Source organism: Rana temporaria, chromosome 4 (assembly GCF_905171775.1).
Source record: "Rana temporaria chromosome 4, aRanTem1.1, whole genome shotgun sequence".
Lineage (NCBI taxonomy): Eukaryota > Metazoa > Chordata > Amphibia > Anura > Ranidae > Rana > Rana temporaria.
In genome coordinates, this window is record NC_053492.1 from 278,845,940 (window position 1) to 278,865,767 (window position 19,828).

At 43.0% G+C, this 19,828-nt stretch overlaps 1 protein-coding gene across 4 annotated transcripts in view; it reads left to right on the forward strand.

The window, feature by feature from the left end:
* LOC120937268 (heat shock factor protein 2-like) overlaps nucleotides 1–19,828 on the forward strand; it is a 60,796-nt gene that overhangs the window by 33,467 nt on the left and 7,501 nt on the right. For all 4 annotated transcript variants that reach the window (XM_040350335.1, XM_040350334.1, XM_040350333.1 and 1 more), the window contains exons 4-9: nucleotides 2,091–2,215; nucleotides 2,454–2,517; nucleotides 3,424–3,473; nucleotides 4,075–4,147; nucleotides 6,551–6,675; nucleotides 16,665–16,796. In XM_040350335.1, coding sequence (XP_040206269.1) covers nucleotides 2,091–2,215; nucleotides 2,454–2,517; nucleotides 3,424–3,473; nucleotides 4,075–4,147; nucleotides 6,551–6,675; nucleotides 16,665–16,796 — 569 coding nt within the window. The remainder of the gene's footprint in view (nucleotides 1–2,090; nucleotides 2,216–2,453; nucleotides 2,518–3,423; nucleotides 3,474–4,074; nucleotides 4,148–6,550; nucleotides 6,676–16,664; nucleotides 16,797–19,828) is intronic.

A 19,828-nucleotide genomic window follows, 5' to 3' on the forward strand; every position in this document is an offset into this window, starting at 1 on the left:
TGAAAAGTAGGGTGAGTTTTACACAGTTGATGGGTGACTTTGTGGCATCCGCCCCTTACATGATATAATTGTAATACACATGCCCCCTTGCAGAGTCGAGCGAGCATCGGCAGCTTGCTGCAACAACTGTCACTATGCCCTGTTCATTGCGCAGGCACAGTCTCCAGCTCATGCCCAGCTCTTAATGTTCGGTAATTTTCGGTGCTAGAGCGATGCGCTTGCGCAGTCCAGGGTGGGCATTATCCGCCAGAGGGACACATCTTGGCAGAACACCGGCAATGGCACTGGTCCAGAGAACAAAATAAAAATATTTGGACAGCCGCACTCCTGGGAATTCCCAAATTGTCCTTTTAATAGTAAATAGGAAATACACTACAATCCACAGCAAAAATAAGAAGTGGGATACGCAGCTGACGTTTCGCACTGATGCTCCGTGCTTACTCAATGGCACTGGTCCAGTCAGTGCGACACCGATTTTGTGGCACCGCACCGAATTGCAAAAGTAGTTCCTAACACTACTTTTGCCAATTTCGAGTGTAGACATCTGTGCATGAATCCAGACAGATGTCTTTAAGTAGCACCTGAAATCGCGCAGGCCTGCTACTTTGAAATCGCGCTACTTCAAGTGAGGTAGCAGCAATGTAAACCAGGGCTAAAGCTGAAATATTTAACTGCCTTCTCTTTATCTCCTTTTACTCTTTTCCTGATCTTTGCTTTTGCGCTATGTTTTTGTGAATTTATACTATTTTTGAAGGAAAATTGCACAAAAGTATACAAACAGATCGGAAACTTGCTTACATAGTAGGCCTAACGTCAGTCATATAGGTGGATTCAGGTAGGCGGGCGCATAGTTGCGGCGGCGTAGCGTATGGCATTTAAACTACGCCGCCGTAAGTTAGCAAGGCAAGTACATGATTCACAAAGTACTTGCCTGCTAAGTTACGCGGCATAGCGTAAATCTGGCGGGCGTAAGCGCGCATAATTCAAATTCGCATGCGCCGTCCACCTACATATCCCAGTGTGCATTGCGGCAAAGTACTCCGCACGGTCCTATTGGTTTCGACGTGGACGTAAATGACGTAAATCCCTATTCACGTATGACATGCGCAAACGACGTAAAATTTTCGAATTTCGACGGCGGGAACGACGGCCATACTTAACATTACTGTTCCAGCTATTTGGAATAACTTTAGGCCTGATAATGCATTACGTAAACAGCATATCTGTACTGCGTCGGCCGGGCGTACGTTCGTGAATAGGCGTATCTAGTGATTTGCATATTCTACGCCGACCGCAATGGAAGCGCCACCTAGTGTTCAGCCTAAAATTTACACTTTAGGATACGACTGTGTAAGACACATACGCCGCTCGTATCTGAGCCTAATTTAAGCGTATCTGGTTACCAGAATATGCTTAAATTAGCGTCGGCGCAGATTCAGATTTAGAGCCCATTCACACCTAGGCAGACAAATTCGCGGCGTTTTGTCGCCGCAAATCGCGGTACAAATAGCGGCGTTTTGTACCGCGATTTGCGGCGACAAAACGCCGGTATTGTCCGCCTAGATGTGCTACAAGATTACACCCTCTATGGAGATGGTTCCCATCTCCTAGCCCAACGCCGCCTGAAAAAAAGGTCCGGGACCTTTTTTCAGGCGTTCGGCGTGGAGATGTGAACCATCTCCATAGAGGGAAATGTGTTTTCATCCCTCTGGCGGCAGCGGCGTCGCACTACAGGCGACAAAACGCCTAGGTGTGAATGGGGGCTCAGGCCGGCGTATCTACTGGTACGCCAGCCTGAGTCTTTCTGAATCTAGCTAATAGAACTTACATTTTACCTGTGGTTTTTTTTTTTTTGCTCCGTTTTTGGAAAAAAACATTATCTGCTACTTATCTGAAAGTCAGTCGGTCAGATTATCTTTGAAAGCTTGATTTGCACTGTTATTGTGTTCCTTTTATGCTAATCATTGATTTTTTTTCCCCAATATATAAAACTGCATTTTTGAATGTCAGTTATGCAAGTGACTGCTGGCAAAATAAAATATTTGTGATTCAATATAAATGCTCTGCATCTTGGAAATCCTTTTATCCAGGTATCTGTTCCTCGCATTGAAGAAGGTACATCTGGACCAGATGACATGCAGAAAATACTGACGTTTCTGCATCAGCTTCAAGCAAGACAAGATGTACTTGATTCAACTGTGGAATCCCTAAAGAGGTACAGTAGACTGCTTGTAGAGCTGCATAGGAGTTGTAGGGTATTGAAGTTTACAGTGAATACCCTCACGGATAACAAATCAAGTAGACATTCCCTGAACTGGACTTGATTCACCTTGAAAAAATTTGCATGTACTTGGCTCTGAAAGGCATTTGAATATTTTTTTTTTTTCAAGTCAAAGCATTTGGAGATTTTATTAACCTCCCTAAAAAAAATATATTTCTCTTTTTTAAATCAGGGAAAATGAGGCCTTGTGGAAAGAGGTCGTACAGTTACGGCCAGCTCAGCCGCAGTTTGAACCTGTGAGTACTGTGTGCCATGTGTGTATGTACTGTGTGTCTATGTATGTATGTATGTATGTATGTATGTATGTATATACCCATTTACTCCAGGATGGCTCTAAAAAATCTGCTTCTTTACCATTTGTTGGACCTCTTGCTGATAATATGCACTGTCCATATTATGTATAATGATCAGGGACCATAGTGCTGCAAGGCAGAAGTACTAACCAGTAAGCAATTGTGCTGCCCTAAGCATTTCATATGTGATCTTTGTTTTTTGTTTTTGTTTTTTGTTTTTTTATCTTGGAATTTTTTTTGTGACTTCCACTTCACTTATGTACAATTGTAAACACTATAGTTTGAGTAGGATCAATAGTTTAATGTATTCAGGTATTGCTGTACACCCGTTCTCTTCAGCAGTTGAATTTTTTGTTTTTTGTTGTAGCACTGTTAAATTATTCTTAAAGGATAAGTTCACCTTTGGAACATGTTGCGTGTTCCACCTGTATTTACCGGTACGTGTTCCATCCCCCCCCCCTTCTCCCCGCTGTCCGGAAATACAAACCGCACAACCGTGCAGGCTCCGCCCACATGACTGCGTCATTCATTCAGAGTTCTGTGAATGAATGAACTCCATCTCTTGCCGGCCTCCAAAGCCGATGGCTTGTATTTATCAATGAACTGGTAAACGTCCTTGAAGTCCATTGATTCAAGCAGACAGCTGTACTGAGTGTCTGCAGGAGCCAGGCATTGCAGACGCTATCTGCTTATCAATGTCTTACAGGCTGCAGAGTAAAAAAAAAATGCATATTTCCTTGCTTGCTAATGAAAATCTGTTGCAAGATCATGATGAATTATCGCTTAAACTGTATTAAATCATTTTAGATTATATCTGATATTATAAATGTACATACTTTATTTTTATAGGTTGGAACATCTCACTCTTATGAACCAATATCATCTTTTCAATCAAACCAGTAAGTACTGTTTACATTTACTAAAATAAAATGGCAATATAAAATAGATGAGTTTATATAACTTGCTGTCATGTTGAATGCATTTTACTGATGTAATTAATTACTAGGGAATTGAATTAAAAGATAAAAAAAAATCAGAAAATATGGTAAAGATGCTCTGTAAAAATTGGCTATTGGCCTTTTAATCATAAGAAGCTGAGAGTTTCTGTGGGAAATGTTAAAACTGTGTGTTTTTAATTAGAGCAGTGGTCTCCAACCTGTGGCCCGAGGGCCGGATGCGGCCCTTTGCTTACCTTTATTCGGCCCTTGGGGCACTATCCCTACCACTGATACGAGACACTAGTCTGCCATCTGACACCGACAATGGAGCACCACTTCTCCCACTGACACCACTAACCTGGGCCTCCCTATGATACCAAAGATATTCCTCCCCTAATACCAGATGCTTACTCCCACTGATGCCAGGAAAATTTCCACTCCCGCTGGCAAAAGTCTGGCCCTCCTAGAGCCAGAAGGACAATAAACTGGCCCTTTGTTTTAGATTGTTTAGAGACCCCTGAATTAGAGCATGCAAAATGAGAACTGTATTTGTATTGTACAGGCCTCTCATGATTGACAGTACTGGTAACTACAATCAGTTATCTGCTTCCAAAACCTCACAAACCACCATTCAGGTAAGTCGTGTTTTTTTTTTTTTTCTTTGATTTTACTATTATTAAATAATGGTCATATTTTTATAACCTTGTTCATATGTGCAAAGGAGGAAGTGTATCCTTGACTCTCTTGCTGCCTATGTCACTGAATGGTGGTGTGATGCCAAGGCATTGGCTCCCAAAGTCTTTTCAGAAAGTGACAGTGTACAGAGCACATTAATGATGTATAAGATGGAGCAAGGAAGTTCAAAGTTCACTGGGGGGATCATGCAAACCACACAAGTTGGTGAATAGAATTACAATTATTTTGTCAGGTTAAAAGATAATTTTAGAGACTGCTGCAGGAATGTGCAGGCATCTAGTGGTGCCTGCACTTCATGCCTGCATCAATTTCACCTAACTCCTGACTTTGTTGACTTTGGGCAGATTAGAGAAGGAATCTCTGGCAGGGTTTTATTTCTGATCTGTGATCCTGTTGGAGATTTACCCTCTTGTTTTTGATGCAGGATATTCTAGGATATCTATCCAGTGGGGGCTCAGACTTTAACAAAACACTTTTGTCAGGTAAACTTGGGGAAGGTTAGAACCCCTATCAGAGTTATCTTAAACTCAACAGTTCCAAAACAGAACTTCTTATGTTTCACGCCAGCCGAAAGAGTCAACTGGCAACAACCTGGACACCGCCGCCCATTCTGGGCCAAAGCATCACCCCTAGCTCCAAAGTCAAAAGTCTAGGAGTCATTTTTGACACCTTCATGACAATGGACGCACAAATAGGGTCAGTAGTCAGCGGATCGCACCATTTGTTGCGCCTACTACGCAGACTTATTCCATTTATCCCCAAAGAAGACGTAGCAGTCGTGGTGGGAACAATCGTGAATTCCAGACTGGACTATGCAAATGCCCTTTACCTCGGGCTCCCAAAGTACCAAATTGCTCGTCTGCAAGTCGTACAGAATACGGCCGCCAGACTGGTGACTGGGAAAAGGACATGGGAATCAATCTCACCTTCGCTGAGAACCCTTCACTGGTTGCCAGTAAAAGACAGAATTGTATTTAAAGCACTCTGCCTGACACATAAGTGCATCCATGGGAAGGCGCCGCAATATCTTTGCGACAAGCTAGAACCTCACAATCCTAATCGCGTTCTGCGATCCACTGACCAAAATCTGGTCAAGGTTCCAAAAACCAAATACAAGTCCAAAGGAGAAAGAAGGTTTGCTTTTCAAGGTCCGAGACTATGGAACGCTTTACCAACCAGCATTCGGTTGGAGGAAAACCACCTGACTTTCAGAAGACGGATTCAAACTCTGCTCTTTTGATGTCATGAGACACGAAACATCAAGCGCCCAGAGGCGATTCAGTTCGCATGTGCCGCGCTATATACGTTTTTCATTCATTCATTCAGAGTATGATTATAAACTGCTTACCTAAGGCATGCAATTTTCTTTCTCTTTACTGCAGCCACAGAATTTGTTGATGGGGTGGGGGGGGTCGCTCCTGTCAGCAGGATACAATGATTGCTTTTATTAGCTATAGCCACCAGCAGTAATCGGATGCAAAACAACCCGACAGACAGGTTGTACTAAAGTAGATTCAGTTCAACCAGCCTGCCCATAGAGGGATCGAATCTTGGCTGATACCTACTGAACCAGCCAAGATTTGATCCATCTATGGCCAGCTTTAGCCCTATCCCTGTGACAGCAGGGCTTGAAATGAAGTGAAAGCTCCAAACACCGACATAAACTACAATAAAAACATGACAAATGTATTTACTTTTATTCATGTTCATCAAAAACTGATATCCAAAAGTGTTGGGTTATTGGATTTTAGATCCTTAGGGAAAATGTAGAGTTATGCTTTTTCCCTTGGGTGGTATCTGTTTTTTTTTTTTTTTTTTTTTTTTTTTTTTTTTTTTTTTCATTCTAGCAGCATTCATTGTTGCCGCACTTCAGAACAATAAAGTTAAATGTCGTCAATATTAATAATAATAATAGAATGTCTGTCTGTGCACAAATGTAAAGTGTGTGTGCGCGCATGCAACCTTGCTTGCATCTAGCAAACTTCTCCATTAAAAACAGGTATTCTTGATTCTCGTACATTACAAGGGGTCTTTAAAACGTTTCCGCACTTTTATATTCGCATTGGAAAAAGTGAGGGTGGGAGGAGTTTTGCTGATGGCGTTAAAAAGGTTGTACGAGTTCTGGGGGGAAAATGCATCGCAAAGGAAGGTGAATGTAGAGAAGTGATGTAATTTTTGTTTTTGATATGGTAAAAAAAAAAAAAAAAAAGTACAACTTTAAGAACCCTGTTCCTGTTTAACCTAGCCAACAGAGTCAAAGTGATTTCTCTCTTTCCAGTCCTGACTTTACTTTGCTGAGAGTTTTTTTTCTGCTTAAATGTAATATCTTATGCAATGTGCAGGCTTTTGAGAACAGATCGCCATGGTACACTGAAGAGAAAGCTAGCAAAGGCATCAAAAGAGCATTCGGAGAAGATCATGATGGCTCTACAGAGGAGCCCAGCAACCATTTGAAATCTTCTTCTTTGTACGTAGATCTGCTGCATGTTATAAAAACGTAGAACTCATGAAAAAAAATGATTTTACATAAAACAGTCTGTTTTTAGTAGCAAGTATAGTATGTTTCTCGGCAGCTGTAATTCTCAGGGAATTTTATAGCAGTACATGACTAGAGGTGTGTGTGTGTGTGTGTGTGTGTGTGTGTCTGTCTACATTTTTAATTTATTTTTTTTAGTTTATTTTCATGTGGTCATCCTACCATTATCACACTTTTGTTCTGGGGTGACAAAGTTCAGTCTAAGGGCTCGGTCAAACGGGGCGCTTTACTGCGGGCCTGATGAAGGTCTGTCTTTTCCCGGCATGGGGATGCACAAGTTTTGCACGCATTTTTATGCAGGCATGAGGCATCCCATTAATTTCTGTTGGGACATACGGCTTCACAAACACAGCTTGTGTGTCCTAATGACATGCTGGTACGTGCAGGTCTCCAAACGCTCTGTATGCATTCGGGGACATGCACCCATACCCACTTGTCATATTAGGACACAGCAGCTGTGTCCTTGTATCCTCATGTTCCAACAAATTGGTGGGATGTTGCCACGGGATGCATGCAACACCTGTGCGTCCCCATGCTGGGGAAAATATGGACCTGCTTTGGGCCCACAGTAAATCGCCCCACATGCATGAGTCCTAACTGTAGAGGGGCGGTGTTGTCATCCTAAGGTGAATAGTAAGCCAAAAGCAAAAAAAGTTATTTCTTTATAGTACACCACGTGATTGGACACTGGCACAACCAATGAGAACAAGTTCCCCTCCATATAACCCCTCCCATACAGGAAGTACCTTTTTCGCCAGTGTCTAAGAAGATTGGACGCAATGAGGATAGTGCTAAAGGAAGCTCTGCCATAGAGGCCCCTGGGGCAAAAGAGCTATATTTTGGGTCCATCCAAGACGCTTAAATTATTACACCACGATTGGATGATATCCGGCCTCGCGCACGTAATGTCTCTCTTTGGGGGACTGGTCTCTAGGATCCAGCACTTTCTCTTTTTTTACAAACGCTAAAAGTCCTGGCAGAGTCTTTTACGAGGCCCAGGGGAGAGGCACCCTTTAAGTAGGAACCCATATCCCTGAAGGTTGGCACACATTACCCGCCGTGATGGGTGAAGATTTTTTTTTTTGTCTGATTTTCAGCAAACCTGCGGGGTGGATGAGGTAAGAAGGTAAATGCTTAATACTTTTTTTTTCCTGAAAAACGTTTTCCTTGTAAGTGGGTGTCTTCTCTGTTTCTGCCACTAGAGGGAGTAAAGAGTCGAGTTTTACTCATCAAGCTCCAGACAGTGTCAGGTCGGTTCAGACGGCACACTCTCCGATGCAGAGCTGCCATGGAGCGATCAGGTCCCTTTTTTCTTACTGCCATAATGCAGGAGAATCCTGCTTCCTCTCAAACGCCAGACCCCCGGGGTCGCGTGCGTGCTTTTATGGGGTCAAGGAGTGGATCGAGAGCATGCGCGGGCACATCATCCACTGCGTTTTTTGAAGCAGGCAGAAGCATGTAAAAGCTTTTCAGACCTGCAGCTCTCCCTTGATCCAGGACACAGCGACTTGCAAAGGGCACGTAAGGTCTCTATGTGGTTGGTTATCTGGGTACCCCCAAGAGAGGACACCCACTGGGCATGAAACTGTGTGTTTAGTTGCTTACTGTATGTAAAAGGCTTAACTAGCAAAGGAGTATATGCTGTTGATAGTGCCTTGGCTTTGTTGCTAAGTAATCTGTCTTCCAAAAAAAAAATACAGGGGCTAAAAAAGACAAAGCATTTCCACCTGAATCGAGAGCCTCTAGCCGGGCCCGCTTGATACTTTCCTCTCCAGTAATATGACGCACCTGTGCAAGATGAGCCTTTGACTCCTTCAGGAGTAACAGCCTCTCCTGTAGTGCCTGGGCCTGCATATGTCACTGAGGACTCTTTGGCAGTAGACCCTATCAATTTAGAAGGAAGAATCAATTTTGTTAATCGCAAAACCTCCCAAAAGTCCAAAAAGCGAAGCGGAGCTCCTTCTGTTCAGATCTCCCTTCAGAAAGGTCTGAATATGAGGTGAGGATGAGGAGGACATAGCACCATCAGAGGATAAGGATGAGGAGTCGGAAGGATCTGGGATTTCAGAAGAACCTTTCTCTGCTTCCCAGGTTCTAAAAATGCAGATGCAATATTATACGGAAACAGTACTCTCTGCATTTAAATTACCTTCTTCGGAGTGAACTGATTCACCTGTCTCCTCTCTGGGTTCATTGAAATCCCCACAGGCTGCATGTTCCTTTCCGGTTCATCCTTTATTGGAGAATCTGATATACGCAGACTGGAAGCATCCAGATAAGCATTTTTCTCCTCCTAGAAAGTTGGAGAACTTCAATCCAATGGAGGAGAGGTTTACCAAGAAGTGGAGTCTGCCTTCTGTAGATGCGGCTATTTCTTGTGTAAATAAAAGCCTAACCTGTCCTGTGGACAATGCTCAGGTATTTAAAGATCCTTCTGAGAAAAAGTTGGAATCTTTACTGAAGTCTTCCTTTCTCCTGGTGGGCGCAGTGACCCAACCTGCTGTGGCGGCAGAACCTCCCATACAGTGCTTTTGGCGGCAGTGGGTATGTGTCAGGTCTTAAAGGATCACGTGAAACGGGCTGAAAGACCTGTCTCCAGAGCAGATCAAATTTTGGGAGAATATGCCCAGGTTCTTATGTTTCACAATGGATGCCATTAGGGATTCTATTCAACAAGCACCTTACGCTCCAACTGGTGCACATGCGCAGAATTCTTTGGCTGAAGCACTGTTTAGCGGAAGCCCAATGCAAAAAGCTGTTGACTAGCTTTCCTTTCCATGGTGAACGCCTCTTTGAGGATGATTTTGAAAAATCTATATCCAAAAGATATCAAGCGGCAAGACTACTCTGATGCCGGAGAAGAAGAAAAACAAGCATCCTTGTTTTAAACATTCTCTCTCCCCAGCTCCTGGAACATCTGCCTCTAGGCAGTGGCAACGGCACTCTCAGACAGCCACAAAAGCTAAAGACCAGGGCCAGGCCCAGAAAAACAGGAAGCAGTGGGGGCAAAGAGCTAACAAGCAAAGCCCAAAATCTTCCTCATGAAGGGGCGCCCCCGCTCGGCCGAGTGGGGGCAAGGCTTTGGCAGTTTTCAGCAGCTTGGCAGAGAGATCCAGGTCAAATAGGTGGTTTCTGCTGTATCCCTGGGGTACAAGCTGGAATTTTGAGAGACCCCACCCTGTTTGTTCAGTGGTCTCCAAAGATCCGACAAAAAGATTCTTTCTTTCGAGGTTTGGATCATTTGCTGTCTCGGGGTAATCAAGGAAGTCCCTCGGAGAGCAAGGTGCAGGGTTCTATTCAAACCTCTTTGTGGTTCCAAAACCAACTGGAAACGTCAGACCCATTCTGGACCTAAAGGATCTAAACCAGTTTCTGGACATTTGCCATTTCCGAATGGGAAACCATTCGGTCCGTGGTCGCCTCCCTACAAGGCGGGGAGTATTAGGCATCTATAGACAACAAGGACGCCTATTTACATGTGCCTATTTATCCCACTCACCAAAGGTTCCTAAGATTCGCGGTAGAGCATCACCACTTTGTTTGTGGCTCTACCTTTTGGTTTGACCACTGCACCCCGACTATTTACAAAAGTTCTGGCTCCACTGTTGGCAAACGTGAGAGCACAGGACATAACAGTGACAGCCTATCTAGACGATCTACTTGTGATAGATCAGTCAGTGGCAGGACTAGATTGCGCAGTGCTCACTACAGTGAGATACGTGGAGCATTTAGGATGGATCATAAACCTGCAGAAATCCGCTCTACAAGCCCTAAAAAGGGTAGAGTATTTGGGCATGATCATAGACACAGCCCAAAGCAGGGTATTCCTGCCAGAGCTAAAGTCCCTAGGAGAATTGATCCATAAGGTCAGAATGAAGAGCGTACTTCAGTTCGCCTTTGCATGAGGCTATTAGGGAAGATGGTGGCCTCCTTTTGAGGCTGTTCCCTATGCCCAGTTTGATTCAAGACTACTGCAGTGCAGCATTTTGGCTGCTTGGAACAGGAAAAGTCAAGCTCTGGATTTACCCATGCACCTGTCTCCACATGTGCGCCAAAGATTCAGTTGGTTGAAAACCAAAAACTTGCGGAAAGGAAGGTCTTTTCTCCCAGTCACCTGGAAGGTGGTGTCGACTGATTCCAGCCTGTTGGGCTGGGGAGCAGTATTAGAAGAAGCCTCAGTCCAGGGTACCTGGGCTGAAACCAAGGAGAGCCTGCCTATCAATATTCTGGAAATTCGGGCAGTATATTTGGCTCTCAGAACCTGGACTCACAGGGCCATCCGGGTCGGATTCAATCGACAATGCTACTGTAGTAGCTTGTATCAATCACCAAGGAGGCACCCAGAACCGGGATGCTCAGACGGGTGAATCGGATTTTGATATGGGCAGAAAAACATGTTCCTTGTTTTTCTGCAATCTTCATTCCAGGGGTAGAAAACTGGCAAGCGGACTATCTAAGTCGCCAGCAACTGTCAACCGGAGAGTGCTCTCTTCACCCCGATGTCTTTCAGGCAATATGCCAGAGATGGGGGACTCCGGATGTAGACCTGTTGGCTTCCAGGCTCAACAGGAAGTTGGACAACTTTGTGTCCAGGACGAGAGATCCGCTGGCTTATGGAATGGATGCTCTGACAATTCCTTGGAATCGGTTTTCACTGATCTATGCATTCCCCCCGATCCCTCTCTTACAGAGATTGCTTGGCAGGATCATGAAGGAGGGAATACCGGTGCTCCTAGTGGCCCCAAATTGGCCCAGGAGGCCTTGGTACGCAGAGATCATAAAGATGGCGGTAGGAAGACCTTGGGTGCTTCCACTTCGTAACGACCTGCTGTCGCAGGGTCCAGTGTTCCACCCTTCCTTACAGAATCTAAATTTGACGGTCTGGCTACTGAGACCTACATTTTGAAGAAACGAGGACTCTCTGGTCCAGTTCTTTCTACACTCATTAATGCTAAAAAGTCGGCCTCCAGACAAATCTACTACAGAGTCTGGAAGGCGTATGTTTCCTAGTGTGAATCCGGATAGTGGAATCCTCTAAAGTATGCTATAAGTAGGATTCTCGCCTTTTTTGCCAATTAGGAGTGGATATGTAATTGGCCCCGAGTACCATCAAGGGTCAAATATCGGCTCTATCAGTCATTTTTTCAGAAACCATTGGCATCTCATTCCCTAGTCCGGGCATTCATTCAGGGAGTACTGTGGATAAATCCGCCCATCAAATCATCATTGTGTCCTTGGGATTTAAACGTAGTATTATCAGTTCTGCAAAAGCAACCTTTTGAACCTATTCGCCATATTCCTTTGATTCTTTTAAGAAGGAAATTGGCCTTTCTGATTGCCATCTCTTCTGCTAGAAGGGTATCAGAGTTGGCAGCTCTTTCTTGTAAAAAGAGCCTTATCTAATTTGTCACAAAGACAAAATTGTACTACACCCTCAATCCTACCATGCTTCCAAAGGTGGTGTCGGCGTTTCATTTAAATCAAGACATTGTTTTGCCTTCGCAGTTTAAAAAAAAAAAAAAAAAAAAAAAAACAGTGGAGGAAAAAGTATTGCACTCTCTAGATGTAGTGAGAGCAGTAAAAGTTTATCTGCAGGCTACAGCTCGGATATGTATAACAGATGTTTTGTTCATCGTGCCGGATGGTCCCAAGAAGGGCCAGCCGCCGGCATCAAAATCCACCATTGCTAGGTGGATTCAACAAGTAATTGTTCAAACTTTATGGTTTAAGAAATTAGGTTCCTCCTTTTCCTGTTAAGACGCACTCGACCAGGGCAATAAGTGCTTCATGTGGGCAGTTCATCCACCAGGCTTCAGTGGCTCAGATCTGTAAAGCTGCTACTTGGTCTTCAGTCCATACATTTACCAAATTCTATCAAATTGATGTAAGAGGATATGAGGATTCTGCCTTTGGGCGTAGTGTACTGCGGGCAGCGGTCTAGGGCTTCTTGTCCGTTGGCGGCCTGATTGATCTGAATCTCCCACCGTTCATTTTGAGCATTGCTCTGGGTCGTCCCACTATGTAATGACTAAGGCTCTGTGTCCCTTGGTGTACTATAAAGAAAGTAGGATTTTTAATAACAGCTTACCTGTAAAATCCTTTTCTTTGAGTACACCACGGGACACAGAGGCCCCCCCCTTTTATGTAAAGTACTTCCTGTATGAGAGGGGTTATATGGAGGGGAACTTGTTCTCATTGGTTGTGCCAGTGTCCAATCGCCTCTGGTCACCATACAACCCACTATATAATGACTAATGCTGCGTACACACAGTCGTTTTTCGGCATGAAAAAAAAAACGACATTTTTTAGCAGCATGTCCAAAAAACGAAGTTTTTTCCAACCTCATCATTAAAAAGGACGTTGCCCACACGCCATCGTTTAAAAAAATGATGAACAAAGCGCGGTGACGTACAACACGTACGATGGCACTCTGAAGGGGAAGTTCTATTCGACTTTGGGCTGCTTTTAGCTGATTCCTTGTTAGTAAAAGACGATTTGCGCTTTTTTGTCTGTTACAGCGTGATGAATGTGCTTACTCCATTATGAATGGTAGTTTTACCTGAACGAGCGCTCCCGTCTCATAACTCGCTTCTGGGCATGCGCGGGTTTAAAAAGTTGTTTTAGCCCACATACGATCATTTTTTACAACCCGAAAAACGACATTTTAAAAAATGCAGCATGTTCGAATTTTTTTTTTTTGGTGAAGCCCACACACGATGATTTTAAATGATGTTTTTAAAAACGTCGTTTTTTTTTCATGCCGAAAAACGACCGTGTGTACGCGACATAAGGCTCTGTGTCAGGTAAGCTGTTATTAAAAATCCTACTTCCCCAGCATCTGGATACAATGTGCTTCCTTATGCAGAGCTAATAAGAATTGGGATCATAACCCGTGCTTGTGAACTCATTTTAGTCCCAGAAACATTCCATTAAGGGTTCTTAATACATTATTTGGTAACCCCTGGATCAATTACAGTGCATTTGACCAAATTACAGTTGCGTCTTACACATCAATCTTTATTCAATAGGTGGAGTTTCAATCTGCAGGTGATGCTTTCAGCACCGATTTATTATTGTGAACACATTTTTAAATTTTATTTTTAAGAGTTTTTGAGTCGAGCATACTACAAAATATATATATAATATATAATTTTGTGATCATCACAAGTGGAAGGGAAGATCAGCCTGCAGATTGGAACTCCACCTGTTGAAGACTCTGCAGGCTGATCTCCCCTTCCACTTGTGATAATACAAAAAAAAAAACAGTGTAGTATGCTCGACTCAAACTCCTATAAATGCAATTTAAATGTGCTCACATTAATAATAAATCTGTGCTGAAAACCTCACTAGTGGAAGGGAAGAACCGCCTGCAGATTGGAACCCCACCTGTTGGATATAGATCAAGGCCCCTTTCACACGGGGCGGATCAGTATTGATCCTCCGCTTGCTCAGCGGGGATTACTCCGTTGATCCCCGCTGAGCCGGCGGATGACAGGGCGGTTCCCGCACACTGTGCAGGGACCGCCCTGTCTTTTCTCCCCTATGGGAGAGCGGAGTCCGTGTTCATCCGATCCGCCAGACGGATGGAAAAGTAGGTTTTTTCCTCCGTCACACTTTGGCGGGTCAGATGTCAGCGGGCATGTCACCACTGATATCCGTGGCTACATAGAGGATCACGGAGCGCCCGTTCAGGTCCGCCTAAAAAACTGGCAGGCGGACCTGAACGGGCCACCCGTGTGAAAGAGCCCTAAGAGAGCAAGACAGTCTTGAAATTTGGACAAATGTACTTTATTTGATCCAAGGGTTACCAAGTGATACAGGTGAAATACGAAAAATTTGAATATCGTGCAAAAGTTCATTTATTTCACCAATGCAACTTAAAAGGTGAAACTATAAACTCCTATGCAAAGCAAGTTAGTTCAAGCTGTGATTTGTCATAATTGTGATGATTATGGCTTACAGCTAAGGAAAACCCCAAATCCACAATCCTCAGAAAATTTGAATATTGCATGCAATCAATAAAATAAGGATTGTACATAGAACAATATTGGACCTCTGAAAAGTATAAGCATGCATATGTACTCAGTATTTGGTTTGGGCCCCTTTTGCAGCAATTACTGCCTCAATGCGGCGTGTCATGGAAGATTTCAGCCTGTGGCACTGCTGAGGTGTTATGGAAGACCAGGATGCTTCAATAGCAGCCTTCAGCATTGTTCGGTCTCATGTCTCTCATCTTTCTCTTGGCAATGCCCCATAGATTCTTTTATGGGGTTCAGGTCAGGTGAGTTTGCTGGCCAATCAAGCACAGTAATCCCACGGTCATTGAACCAGGTTTTGGTGCTTTTGGCAGTGTGGGCAGGTGCCAAGTCCTGCTGAAAAATGAAGTCCGCTTCCCCATAGAGCTCGTCTGCGGAAGGAAGCATGAAGTGCTCCAAAATTTCCTGGTAGACGGCTGCGGTGACCCTGGACTTAATGAAGCACAGTGGACCAACACCAGCAGATGACACGACTCCCCAAATCAAAACAGACTGGAAACTTCACACTGCACTTCAAGCATCTTGCAGTGTGTGCCTCTCCATTCTTTCTCCATACTCTGGGTCCTTGGTTTCCAAATGAGATGCAAAATTTGCCATCATCAGAAAAGAGGACTTTGGACCACTAAGCAACAGACCAGGTCTGTTTTTCTTTAGCCCAGGTAAGACGCTTCTGACTTTGTTGTTCAGGAGTGGCTTGACAAAAGCAATACGACATTTGAAGCCCATGTCCAGGATCCGTCTGTGTGTGGTGGCTCTTGATGCACTGACTCCAGCCTCAGTCCACGCCTTGTGAAAGTCCCCACTTTTGAATGGCCTTTTCCTGACAATCCTCTCCAGGCTGCGGTCATCCCTGCTGCTTGTGCACCTTTTTTCTTCCACACTTTTCCCTTCCACTTTTGTTTTTCTATTAATGTGCTTTGATACACCACTTTGGGAACATCAACTTCTTTTGCAATTACCTTTTGAGGCTTTACCTCCTTTATGGAGGGTGTCAATGATGGTTTTCTGCACAACTGTGAAGTCAGCAGTCTTTCCCATGGTTGTGATTCCTACTGAACCAGACTGAGAGACCATGTAAAGGCTCAGGAACCCTTTGTAGGTGTTATGGCTTAATTGGCTGATTAGAGTGGGACACTTTGAGCCTAGAATATTGCACCTTTTCACAATATTCTAATTTTCTGAGATTGTGGATTTGGGGTTTTCATGAGCTGTAAGCCATAATCGTCACAATTATGACAAATCACTGTTTGAACTATCTTGCTTTGCATGTAATGAGTCTATTTCATATATTGGTTTCACCTTTTAAGTTGCATTAGTAAAATGAATCAACTTTTTGCACGATATTCAAATTTTTCGAGTTTCACCTGTATATTGAGAGAACATTTAATAGACTCTTTCTGGCACTAAATTTGTTCAGGAGCACTGGTTGTGATCCTAGCTCTCCTGAATAGACTACAAACCTCTCCCCCTCTCCACATCTGTATTACATTGGGAAGAAGGAAAGGGGTGGGTCCTAAAGTTTACATTAGATGGCTTGTAAGACTAATAAGATTGTTTGATATTTGAATTCGGTGTCCAGGAAGTGCATAGGTAGCCAAGTGCACATTAATCACTCCTCATTCAGATAAGTGTGTGTGTCTGTCTTTCTGTTCTTTCTTTTCTTTTTCTTTTCTTTCTTTCTTGAATTTATTCTGAACACACAAGGAAGAGGTATAATTAAATATAACAGGAGATCATTTTAAAATTGGGAACTTGTGAAATAACTTTATACTTTAAGTAAACCTATATATTTGTTCTGTTTTATGACTAGAGAGCAGTGCACAATGTTGCCTTGAATGCAGGTTATTTGAGCATTTTGATATATTGAGGTGTCTGTAATTCCAGGCACAGAGGATATGAAAATTACAACACAGATGAATCTGATGATCCCTCAGATTTATCCTCTTATGAAAGCGAGCTGGTGATTAATGAAGATACTGCCTCAAACCTCGAACAGTCATTTACAAATCCAGAAAAGTAAGTAACAGCCCTAAAATTTTGGAACAAGCTTTCATTCAGCGATCATACATAGGTAACAGGCACCATATAACACACTATTGCATTGTACTTCAGAGGACACTTCCAGTGAAAAATGAAAGCCCATTGTTATGTTTTTTTTTTTATTTACACATTTTCGGTTGGATAATGTACTTAATACCCTTTTTTTTTCTCTTAATGAAAATGTGCTTCCTGCCCTCTCATTGCAGTGCTCTATGCTGGCATTGATGAGTAGCAGCCACATGCCTGATCATAAATCCTCACTTGGCAAGAAAGAGAGGGGCGCTTAACTAATTCAGCTCTTAAACCTGTGTACACCTAGGGTCCACAGCAATTTCCCATTTCTTCTTTGGGCCTGTTTGTATTCAGCAACAACTTTGTCTTGACTTAAAGTGAATGTCAATCCAAATTATTAAAATAAGGCTTGTACCGTATAGGATTTCATGTCATCTGTGCCCAGTCTTGCCACGAAGAGTTAATCCAGCTCTGAGCAGTCCCCCTTATGTTTTTTTCAGTGAGATAAAAACTGTCAGACAGAGAAATAGATGTTGTTTAACACAAAAAGTTGCGCAAATATAAATTGTGAATATATGTGCGAAAACACCCCTAAAAATTATTGATGTAAATCTTCCAAAATCGTGATAAATATAGTTTTATGTGTATAAATACTCAAAGGAGTGTGTGTGTATGTGTATGTATGTGTGTGTGTGTGTGTGTGTGTGTGTGTGTGTGTGTGTATATATGTATATATGTATATATATATATATATATATATATATATATATATATATATATATATATATATATATATATATATATATATATATATATATATATATATATATATATATATATATATATATATATATATATATATATATATATATATATATATATACATTTTTTATTGCATGTAAAATGATGATGGTGAAAAAAGCATCTGAAACGCAACAACCTACAAGCAAAATGTGCGCCGTCGTATCTATGCGCCGTGCCCACAGAACTAGATACGCCTGAAAATAGGCTTCACCCGACCAATGTAACTTTCCTATGCCGGCGCATATTTACGCTGCAGCCTCATTGCAAATGAGGGTTATGCGTTGATTCACGAACGTAGTTGCGCCCGGCGCATAATATACGCGGTTTGCGTAAGGCTTACGTCCGGCGTAAAGTTATTCCTCATCTATGAGGCGCAACTCATGCAAAGGTATGGACCAGGGTATAGCCGTCTATTTTACGTTGTTTGCGTAGTAGTACGTGAATAGGGCTGGGCTTAGGTTATGTTCACGTCGTAGGCAGTGATTCGACGTATCTTAGGCAGTTGTTTTGACGTGATTCTGAGCATGCGCACTGGGATACGTCCATGGGGCGGCGCATGCGCTGTACGTTATTCGTATATTGATGGCGCTCGGCCCATCATTTACATGGGGTCACGCCCACTTCCACTTACACCGAGGGAACCCAGCGTAGATTTGGGAGCGAGTGCTTTGTGAATACTGTGCTCTCCGCTCTACGATGCGTCGGCGTAGCGTATATTCCATACGCCGGCATTAATATGCGCCGATGTCTGTGAATCCGGGCCTATATATGTATATATTGTATAGTGTCCAGAGCGGAGAAATTAAAACCGCTTGAGTAATCATACAGACTCTGTAGCCGTATCATATTCACCCTGCACAGGTAGATCAGTTATTGCACATCGATCCTTGCGGAGACAAAACTAGCAATCAGATGGCCTCTTACTGAATCTGATGGACTCCTAACTACGGGAGTCATTCTCACAAGAGTGACTGAAGGAATCCGTAATCTGTATGCACACCTGCCTGTGTTTCTCCTCGATCACGGGGCTGTTTCCTGGGTAGTGAGCCACAGGTCTATCACGGTCTTGTTGCACAACTATTTCCATTGAGTATTTTAGCCAGAAATAAAGAGGTTCTTTATTTTGTCGGTTCAGAGATTCCATTCAGGTTTTATAAAAGGAGAAAAAACAGGGGAACTCGTGTGCGGTAAATTCTTTTGGAGTTTATTCTAACGATAAACTTTTCCAAGCACATTTTAAAAGGATAATATAAAAAACACTTGGCTGCAAAAAAAAAATCACATTGCCTGCTGGTGTGTGGTGACGTCGTAGACAACTCTCCTACCGACGCGTTTCCCTGTAAAAAGCATTGACTGGGAATGGAGATATGCGGGACATCAGCCACCACCTACTTTTATACTCAGGCAGGAGTGACACCACAAGTGCAGATTGGATCCGATCCTCCTCCAGTGTCACGCATATTTATACAACACAGTGGAAAACTTACACAATTCAAGTGCAGCTGAAACACTAGTAACCTTAAAACCTTGTGGCAATCAAACAAACACTGTGCCGCAGAATAGACAGCATTTAATATACAGCGATGTATGCATTCCAAATACAATAAAACCTTGGATTGCAAGCATAATTCGTTCCAGAAACATGCTTGTAATCCAAAGCACTTGTATATCAAAACAAATTTCCCCATAAGAAATAATGGAAACTCAAATGATTTGTTCGGTAATAATTTATTCATAGGTCCTTCAGTTTATAGTCCATATAAAAAGATTATAGCAATGATGTGACTAGGTTGTGTAGTCATAATATATCCATCCACAAATGGCAGCCTCCACAAGGGGATTAGAAGCAAAATCCAGCAGGAGCTACAGAGTATAAAATAGAAGAGATTTATACTCTGGTTTCTCTTCAGAACAAAAAAATCTTTTGCCTTATAAAATAGAAGAGAGGCGCCTCTAAGTGTAACAAAGTGGTTACATTTAATGAAGGTACAACATTTAGCAACTCGCATGGTTGATGATAAAAAGAGGCACATCTAAGTATGCAGGCATCCGGAGTAAAGCTGTCTGCATAGACCATTCTCCCACCCCTGTCGGTCTGCAATGTTAACCAGGAAGACTACCCTGCAGCAGAGTGGCCTGAAATTGAGGCTTGAAGAGCTCATGGAGCACAGAGTGGAGGTGATGATGGCGGT